The sequence below is a fragment of the Vipera berus genome (assembly GCF_964194415.1).
Source record: "Vipera berus genome assembly, chromosome: 3".
NCBI classification, from domain to species: Eukaryota; Metazoa; Chordata; class Lepidosauria; order Squamata; family Viperidae; genus Vipera; species Vipera berus.
In genome coordinates, this window is record NC_138204.1 from 80,921,620 (window position 1) to 80,931,927 (window position 10,308).

Sequence of the window (10,308 nt, forward strand, 5' to 3'; positions counted from 1 at the left end):
CCTCCCCTCCATGGCTACCCCCCTGTGACTGAGTAGCACACGTAAGACACCAACAAGGCAGCCAGGTCGATCCCATTGCTTCCCTCTCACATCGCCTCCCTCTTCCCCCTCCTGTTAATCACTTGCTTTTTTGCAAGTGGCGGGCTTTCTGCACGTTGCTCTTGTCTGCTTTAATTGTTGGAAACAAACATAAGACCTCCGTGTTAATTGTTGAAAACAAACACAAGACCTCTTTTTGAAGCATATTGAAATAAAAATGTACATAGCTACAAATTCAAGTGGGATTCCTGTATTTCACATAAAAGGAGCAAGTCTCCCCCCCACACACATCAGCAAACCACAATTATTATTCCCAATGCTGTTCCTCCTAAACCATAATAGGCAGACCACTGAAGAAGGGGGTGGGTGGGAGGTGGAAATACACCCCATCAGGAATTCCACAGTATTTCCTGCCCTGGGAACAGAAGTGAAGTCTATATTTAACAGTATCTGAAGCTGTCAGGAATGCTTTGTGGTTGGATAACAGAGTAGAAAAATGTGCAAAATGCAAGCTACTGCTCTACCAAATATGGAAATATTGTTACGTCTAGTGTCTGAATCACCATCTGGAAATACTTACAGCCATGAAGTCAAATGGTAATAACAAAAGCTAGAAACAACCAGCTCCCCCAGCCTCAAAGAAGAATTGTTAGCAAAAAGCATTAATTATAAGTAAATATTAAATATTAAGAGGGGAAATATTCTGAAGATCTACTGTTGCTTTATATTACTGACAGGCAAAAAAACACAACCCATTCAGACCCTCAACAAAACGTAGGATTCTGAAGAATTTTAAATAGTGGAGCTTTGAAGTCATAGGCATTTGGAACGTAATGCAATATAGACATGTGTTAAAACTCCAAGATACATATCAAGCTTTTTTTTAAGTAGGTATAGTTAAAGCAATTTATTTCATAATTTTAAAACCATTTCTTTGATAACTAATGTGTAAATTGGAGCATGCAATGTAGGTGTTTATTATATTTACTTAGGGTTGGAGTAAAGGTCACTGTGAGTTCAACTGTTCTATTTGCACAACTTTGAAGCTCTCACATTTGCTTTGACTGAAACCTGTTGTCCCTCCCCCACCTTCAACCTGTAAACCAGGGGTCTTCAAACTTGGCCCTTTTATGACTTGTGGACTTCAACTCCCAGAATTCCTCAGCCAGGCATGCTGGCTGAAGAATTCTGGGAGTTGAAGTCCACAAGTCATAAAAGGGCCAAGTTTGAAGACCCCTGCTGTAAACATATCAAGAATCAAGAACAGTGTCTTTTTAAACCTTGATTTCCAAAGTGTATTATAATCAAAGTAGAAAACTAATCCCAAAAATTTTCATCCCAGTATGGATGCAAAGATGAAGGGCAGTTTAGAACGCAGAATTATAGGATTGGAAGGGACCTCAGAGGTCTTCTAATCCATCTCTCTGCTCAAGGCAGGAGACCTTATATTGCATCCCAGTCAAAAGGCTGATGTAGTGGTGAAGGTGCTGGCCTAGAAAGTAGGAGACCATGAGTTCTAGTTCCACCTTAGGCATGAAAATTGGCTGGGTGGCTTTGGGCCAGTCATTCTCTCTCAGCCCAATCCACTTCACAAGGTGGTTGTATGGAACAAGAGGTGGAGGAAGAAGTATTAAGTATGTTCATCAGCTCGAGTTACCGATAAAGTAATAAAGGCAGGTTAAAAAAAATCTAATAAATAACAAATATCGGAAGACACGCAGATTTGTTAAAGAATGTTTGCTTGCTAACTCGTATCCCCTGCGATGACCTGGCAGAGGGGCTGGCTTGTAACTACAACCCCCAAACGCAAGGGTAGAGAAACAAATATTTCCCACCTCTCCCTCCAAATGCTTAAGAAAACGGGGCCGACCAGCGTGTAAGAGTTTCTCCGCACAACCCCATTCATAAAGCTTAAAACCACGCCACCAGGTTTTGGGATACACCCTTTCGTTCCAGTCCTGGATCACACCCAGACGTCGAAAAGATTTGCATGGCTCTTCTGCCCCGTACCCTTCCCATCTCCCGTTTCCCCCCCTCCCCCCCCCCCCCGCCTGTCCTTCTTCCCTAAAAGCTTCCATAGCTTTGAGGCTACTTAGCCAACCCGTCAGCGGGACAATCTCGTTGAAAGACACTGCTTGCCCAGGCCGCAAGTGGAGGAAATGTAACGCGAAGGGAAGGAAAACCAAACCGATGTATATGATGGTTTAATACAGGGGTCTTCAAACTTGGCCCTTTTATGACTTGTGGACTTCAACTCCCAGAATTCCTCAGCCAGCTTTGCTGGCTGAGGAATTCTGGGAGTTGAAGTCCACAAGTCATAAAAGGGCCAAGTTTGAAGACCCCTGGTTTAATAGGTTGAAAACTAAGGAGAGTGGGGGACGGGGGGGGGAAAGAAAAGAAAAGAAAGAAAGCCTTTGCTCTCTCTCTCTCTCCCTCCCGCCCTCCACCTCCCCAAAGCATAAAAAGCTCCTTAGACAGGGAGGAGCTTGGATGCAAACCGCGCCAAGGAAACATTCCTGAGATGCTTTAGAATTCCTGATGCTTTAGAATTCTGGCTCGACGTCAGCGGAGCTGCAGCACGCGGCGGCGGCGGCAGCGTATATAAAGGCAGCTCCCACTCCGCGTCTGCTCAGACAGGCAAAAGGGCTTGGAGAAACGTCAGGCGGAAGAACAGAAAGCCGAGAAGAGACCTGGTGCTTTCTCTGGCTTTCTCAAAACAAAAAAAAAAACAAAAAAAAAGGAGAAAGAGAAAGAAAGAAAAGAAAAAGAAAGGAGCTCGAGCAGCCGCGAGGCGTTTAGCATTCTTCCAGGACTCCGACTGTCTTGAATAAACCCCGCTGTTTTGCTCGGGTTCCTCCACTCACCCACCCTCCCGCCGCCTTCGGTTTGAGCTAAGGCAAAAAAAAAGGACTGTTAATATCCCCAGGCGTCTGGAAACGAGCGAAGATGAACTCGCGGAGAACCAGCTGTTTTATCCTGGCTTTTGTCATCCTCCAGTTAGTAAACAGGGTAGGTATGGATTTGGATTTTAAATTGGGGCAGGTTTTCTTTCCCCCCTACCCCCCACCCCCACGTTTATTTTCAGCGAGAGGTGTGCCCTTCTCTTTTTCGATCAGTAAAGTCGCGTGTTTGCCTGCACAGCGTGTGTGAATGTGTGTCAGGACAGGGGCTGTCCTATTCAGGTTTAAGAAATGACTCCCAAGTAAGCCTGCTCAGTAAACTTCCAGATGAAGAAAGTGCGGAATGGCTGGCTATAACGGAGTGAACTTCCTGAATGTTTTGCTTATTTATGGCAGGAAAGCTTGATGGCCTTTATTTAACTCTCTTGTTTACAGTAGCGGTTATATCTCATTGCTATGGTTCCTTTGTTTCTCCTCTGCAGGTGATTTCTTCTTCCTGCCCAGACACTTGTGAATGTCCTCTGGAGGTTCCCAAATGCGCTCCAGGAGTGGGTCTGGTTCTGGATGGTTGTAAATGCTGTAAAGTCTGCGCCAAGCAGCTCAATGAGGACTGTAGCAAGAGGCAGCCTTGTGATCACACCAAGGGGCTGGAATGCAACTTTGGCGCCAGTTCCACGGCTCTGAAAGGGATCTGCAGAGGTAAGAAGCTGGCAGCTTGGCTCTTTTAATATCTCATTCATGCAGATACATACTAACCCATTCTCGTAGTGGTGAAGTTTAGCAATTTTCAGTCCATGTATGGTTATGCTTTGTTGTTGGTAGATTGGCAGAAGGGCATATTACTTCAGCAGTCTGGAATGCAATTCACTATGTCTGGACTGCAGTAACAGCACATAAGGAAAAGTGATTCCTGACTAACTTATTGTTCTAGCCTAGAGCTCTGGGGGATTGTAGGGCTCTTTACCCATAAATTGGAATTAATAGAGCAGGAGAGAGAGGGGGGGGGAAACCCACTCTGCTACAGGAGACTTGAACCCAACTTACGATTTTTCCCTCTTTTTAAAAACTTTTACAGCACAGTCAGAAGGAAGACCCTGTGAATACAACTCCAAAATTTATCAGAATGGAGAAAGCTTTCAGCCCAATTGCAAACACCAGTGTACATGCATTGATGGAGCTGTTGGCTGTGTCCCACTCTGCTCGCAAGAACTCTCTCTTCCAAATTTGGGCTGTCCTAACCCAAGACTAGTAAAGGTTCCTGGCCAGTGTTGTGAGGAATGGGTCTGTGGTGACTCCAAAGACACCCTGGAACAGCTGGAAGGATTCTTTGGCAAAGGGTTTGATGTGGATGCTTCTGAAGGAGAATTGACCAGAAAAAATGAGTTAATATCCATGATAAAAGGAAAGCTGAAAATGTTACCAGGTGAGTTATAAATATTGGTTACACACTTTCCTGTGTTAGCAAGGGGTGGGTGGTGGGTGGATGGAGTTATCTGTTGATGTCTATGGGCTTTTGCTATGCATGCTAAGGCAAAGGACTCCTAAGTATGAGAAACTTATACTCTCTGCTTCCTTCTGTCTTTTAGTGTTTGAAACTGAGATTCACAGCCATTCATTTGAGAATCCAAAATGCATTGTCCAAACAACGTCATGGTCTCAGTGTTCAAAGACCTGTGGAACTGGAGTCTCTACACGTGTCACCAATGATAATCTTGGCTGTAGGCTAGTTAAAGAGACCAGGATATGTGAAGTGAGGCCATGTGGGCAGCCTAGTTACGACTCCTTGAAGGTAAATGGGTCTTCCTTATCGTCACACTGTTTTTGTGTCATTCCTAGGTTGGATGGATAGTGTGTCTTTTAGTAAGAGTTTTGGCTTAACCACACAATCTCTTGTTTTCCAGAAGGGAAAGAAATGCACCAAGACCAGAAAGACCCAAACTCCAGTCAAGTTCACTTATGCAGGATGCTCAAGTGTAAAAAAGTACCGCCCCAAGTATTGTGGCTCTTGTGTGGATGGGCGATGCTGCACTCCTCAACAGACCAGGACTATCAAGGTCCAGTTCCACTGTGATGATGGAGAGACCTTCAACAAGAATGTCATGATGATCCAGTCTTGCAAATGCAGCTATAATTGTCCCCATGGAAATGAGGCATATCCCAATTACCAGCTATTCAACGACATCCACAAATTTAGGGACTAAGTTGTGAGGTGTGCAGGCTTAAGGAGGAGGCTTGTAGTTAATATCTGACTTTGTTTTTTGAAGTACCAGTGGGGAAAAAAAAACTTATTGAATTGATGCCTTTACCCAGTGGAGGGCAACACAGAACAACGAGAAAGGACTCTGTGACTGGTTACTCTTGCAACAGTTTGAGCATACTTAAAGCTTCATAGTACTGGAGCAAACTTACTGCTTCAATTTGGAGCACTTGTGATTACTGATTTCTGTTTCTATCTGTTTATACAAAGTTTTGTCTGTTTGGGCAGTGAAACACTTCAGTTTCTACTGTTCAGCAGAACATTTTTGTTGTTTGAAAGTCATGTTGGAAGTTAACACTCCTTTCCAAGGTGGGCACCTTTGGAGTGCCCATCTATGGCAGCTATAAGCATCAGCTACATATTTCATATCTACAAACAGAAATTGGTTGTTTTTAAAGCTGAATATTTTATTTATCAAAATGTAGCTTTGTTCTTGGAGGGGAAAAAACACCCCATAATACTGGAATAAGTTGTAAATAATTTAATTTTATATTCAATGAATTAAGAAAATTTTATTTATAGAATTAATCATTTAATAAAGAAATATTTACCTAATTTCAGTCAATATGATTCAAACTGATGGGGGAGGGGGGGTAAGCAGGACCATAACTCCATCTTCTGTGTAGCACTTTTAACATATAAATGAGTCTTGCTTTCAAATAAACATTCTCACCATAAATACAAAATTTCTGCCATCTTTCCAGGGCCCTGGAGCTAATGATTCTTTCAGGGATGAAATGTTGAGTGGAAGAGTTAGGAATATTTCATAATATGAAACTCTTTACCGGTCCTCTTTCAACGCTACTGTTTCCCAGATTACTTCTTGATCTCTAATCGGGGTGTGCCTTCTTAAGAAAACTATGATGATCAACCGCTGCTTTTTAGTAGAGACCTTGTTAATTTAAAATATGTTCTACTCTTGATTCAGTGAAGTAGACAGCAGTAGCTAAGCAGGACAGTGTTTTGTATGATTTCTACCGGTTACTTCCTGCAAGTGAATGGGCTCTTTGTGTGCTTTTCTACAGTCTGCAGGAGGTGGTTTCACTAAATTCAAATTTAAATGAGGGTGAAGCAATTACTGGTCTTACTAAAAGTAAACACATTAAAGAAAAGAATGTCAGGAATCTCACTTTTTGCTGTAGGCTAAGAGCTAGCCTCTCCTTTTGCCTTTGACTTCCCGTTTACCTGCAAAAATATGTACCTTTGATCAGGCAAATAACTAAAGAGAAGGAACTATTTTAAACATTTTTGTCCCATTTATACCATGCAATGTTGTTCTTTGCTCATTAATTTCCATAATAATTGAGCAGGAAATCTCATTAATATTTAACCCCCAGTTGCAAGGATTAGGACTGATGGATTTGAAATTCTTCTACATTATCTAATAGGGTTTAATGGTCTGGTGAATAAGCCACACACGATCTAGAAGCTACCCAGTCTAAACAGGAGCACATGAGTTGCTTCATTTACTCTAATTCTGATGTAGATGTATTATCAAGTGGTTTATTTTGCAAAACATCTTGTGTGGCCAATAATGCAGAGAGCATTGGCACCAGTCTGCTTGAGGGAGGTTGGAAATATAAACAGTTTAATATTTAGAAAGAAATTTCCACAACCCAATACAGACCAGGTATGCTTACTGATGGTAGATTGCTGGTAGCCCAGTAGAAGAAACCAGATGAGACCTACAATATTGTCTTCAGGTTCTATCCACTAATATTGTTACACAGATAAAATTGATTCCCAAGGCCCTTGTGGGAAAGTAGTCATTTTTAAGAGATGGACCTACAAAATACCCATTATTCCATTGTTAACCTGGAGAGGAATGGTGGGAGTATAAGGCCTTAAAAGTGGTAAGCTTTAATGGCTTAAAATCCACAGGAACAAATCTATTATGGTTAGTTACCATATTAGTTAAGGGGAATCCTCCCTGATGAATGGCAGTGTAGCTTTGAGTAGACATTAAGGTAATCAAGAACCATCATTTGACATCTACTTTATAGCCTTTTGAGGTGTTTGACTGGCCTCTGTTGGAAGCCAGAATATAAACAGAGTGAAAAATTATGCTAAGCCTACCCTAATTGACAGGGTAGTCATATCACTAAGTCAAAAAGCAACCAAATACACACATTTGAAGAGTTGCAGGAGGCTTCATTGGGCATTATGAAAGTGTAGATCTCTTGCTCAGCCTTTTCTAATATCTAATTGTGTGTTCATGCTGCCTATTCACTGCCTTCTCTCAAGAAGAGCAAACAGGGATAGTAATTGCTTGCCCTATCCTTTCTCCTGGTCAGTGGATTACTCATCCCTAGAGCAGGATACAAGATATGGAAGGAGGAATAGCAGGAATTAAGAGGATCTATTTACATTCAGAGGGACGCGGTGGCTCAGTGGGTGGTCGGCAGTTTGGCGGTTCGAATCCCGAGTGCCACGTAGCAGAGTGAGCGCCTGTTACTCGTCCCAGCTTCTGCCAACCTAGCAGTTCGAAAGCATGTAAAAAATGCAAGTAGAAAAATAGGGACCACTACGGTGGGAAGGTAACAGCGTTCCGTGCGCCTTTGGCATCTAGTCATGCCGGCCACATGACCACAGAGACGTCCTCGGACAAGCGCTGGCTCTTCGGCTTTGAAACGGAGATGAGCACCGGCCCCTAGAGTCGGAAACGACTAGCATGCATGTGCAGGGGAACCTTTACCTTTACCTTATTTATATTCAGGGAAAGGGCTCACTGACAACATTTTGTCTAAGGATCCCACTAATCTAAAATAATCACTGAAAGCATGCCTCTTTCAAAAAGAATGAATGAATGCACCTCCCATGTTGGGAACAATTCTTACTGGAAAGCAAGTAATTCCTTCCAACCTTAAAAAATATACTACAACGTCTTCCCATGAAACCTTTAGACAGCATACACTTTTAAAAAACCTACTCCAGTGTGATAAAGAAACTTGGACTCAAAACAACAGCAGTTGTTCAAGCCCTTTCCCCCCCATGCTCTGCTTGGCTCAATGGCTATTTAAACCTAGCCAACCTAACATTCTGCATAGCATCATATCAGTTACTATATATAGGGACATGACATGTTGCTACCGATTCAGAATGTTATTGTCTTAAAACATCAACTAACATTTGTAATACTCTACTTAACGTTTACAGTGATTTTCCTTTTGGATATATGCATTCCTGGTGTATGTTAACCTAATTAGATATACTTACTTTAAAATCAAGCTACAAGCTCTTTGAGGGAGATAGGCAGTTTGGAAATATGAAATACAAACCAACCAAAACCAAGCTGGCCATCAATTCAATTGTTTATCTCGCTTCCATAACATTTAATTCAGTGATCAGGGTTATTTGGTAATTTCTGGAATTACCAAGATAATCTGGCCCTGAGTTTTAATTGCATCTGAAACTGTCTGTGCAACATTTTGATAACAAAGGAAGTATGAAATTCACTGGAACGTATCATGCTGGGTTTCTATTTAATCCCAAGAATGAAAATACAACATGTTCTGCATGTTGATCTATTTGTGAATTGGTTTCCTATGACAACATGGATGAATTTGTTGGCTCAATTTTTGCAGTTTGTTAAATCATAGAATGTCACTGTGACTTTCTGTTCCACACTTAATCTAATTTATATTTCAGATTAAATTAAAACACTTCTCTTTCACCCATACCTTGCAGCAATGAACTCTGCCTTCCTGTTCTATAGCTGAATCTTACTGGCAGTCAATGTATCAGTAACAAACAATAAATTGTTATGTACAGGAGCTGAATTCGGAATCCTTTAAGGGCTACAATAATCTGCTTATCCAGATCAGCAGTTGGTCTATGGCCCAATATTTAGACTGCAAATGGCTCCCAAAGGTTTTCAGCAGAGGCATTTCCTAGATCGGGGGTCTTCAAACTTGGCCCTTTTATGACTTGTGGACTTCAACTCTCAGAATTCCTCAGCCAGCGTGCCTGGCTGAGGAATTCTGGGAGTTGAAGTCCACAAGTCATAAAAGGGCCAAGTTTGAAGACCCCTGTGACCTAGATCAACTATCTTCAATGTTATTAAAACCTGAAGTACAAGAGGCTAAACCTAAAGTGTTCACTGATCCCCTGCTGGACTATGGACTCTCCTGCTTTATGACACTGTCTTTTGAAAAATATGTATGGGTGATGTTCATATTTCACTATAGGGATTGTTCTAAAAGAAATATATTAAACAAGGCAGCATGCTTATGGATAAGCTGGGATTTTCAGCACAGAGATTCAGTCTGTTGAAATGTGATTGTTTAAGTTGCTGGGTTTTTGTAACCACTCTGTCAGAAAAATGGTTATGCTGCTCTTGATATCCTTTTAGACAAAGCTGAAGTCCTAGTAATTGCAATGCTCTCAGTGCCTCCCACAGGCAAAAAGGTAGGTTGCAAATCTCAAGTAATACAGTTAAAATATGCATTTTCCTAGCTTTCATGCTTTGATAAAATTCATGCCACCTCACAATATCTGTACAGTCCTAGCAAAGCAATTCATGAGATAAATAATCGGAAGAAATCCTTTCTGCCAGGCAAAACAGCCTTGATTAGTTTTCATTCTAGCAGGAACAAACAATAGTAAAACCCTGTTTCTCAAATTAAACCTGTAAAGAATACAATAAAATCTAGGCTTGGTTGTATCAGCATCTTTTAAAACAGAGGTCTTCAAACTTGGCCCTTTTATGACTTGTGGACTTCAACTCCCAGAATTCCTCAGCCAACATGCCAAAATAATAATTTCTCCACAGAATGTTTTATCGTAAGTGTTGGCATTTTGCAGAATTCTGTTCTGATATCTTTAATTAATCTGGCATAGAGTAGTACACACTTAAGTATAGCTGTACAATCCTTATGTAAGATTGTATAGGTAGTCCTCAAATTAATGACAACAATTGAGGCCAAAATTTCTATTGCTAAGAAAGGTAGTTGTGAAATGAGCTTTGCCCATTGTACAATCTTTCTTGCCACAGTTGTTAAGTGAATCGCTGCCACTGTTAAGCTAGTAACACGAGTATTAAGTGAATCTGGCTTCCCCATTGACTTTGCTTGTCAGAACATCACAAAAAGTGATTCCATGACCCTGGGACGC

At 41.5% G+C, this 10,308-nt stretch overlaps 1 protein-coding gene across 1 annotated transcript; it reads left to right on the plus strand.

Moving 5' to 3' along the window:
• Window positions 1-2,505: 2,505 nt before the first annotated feature.
• CCN1 (cellular communication network factor 1) lies at window positions 2,506-5,820 on the plus strand. Its single transcript, XM_081322405.1, has 5 exons — window positions 2,506-3,048; window positions 3,422-3,638; window positions 4,015-4,362; window positions 4,526-4,728; window positions 4,841-5,820. The coding sequence occupies exons 1-5, from the start codon at window positions 2,986-2,988 to the stop codon at window positions 5,138-5,140; spliced, it is 1,131 nt and encodes a 376-aa protein (XP_081178531.1). The 5' UTR covers window positions 2,506-2,985; the 3' UTR covers window positions 5,141-5,820.
• The last annotated feature ends 4,488 nt before the right edge of the window (window positions 5,821-10,308 follow it).

Bases quoted from the DNA above. Each gene is read 5' to 3' on its own strand.
- CCN1 (XM_081322405.1), top strand. From the start codon at position 2,986: ATGAACTCGCGGAGAACCAGCTGTTTTATCCTGGCTTTTGTCATCCTC. The intron at 3,049-3,421 runs GTAGGTATGGAT...TCTCCTCTGCAG, and splicing joins TCCTCCAGTTAGTAAACAGG to GTGATTTCTTCTTCCTGCCC. The intron at 4,729-4,840 runs GTAAATGGGTCT...CTTGTTTTCCAG, and splicing joins CTAGTTACGACTCCTTGAAG to AAGGGAAAGAAATGCACCAA.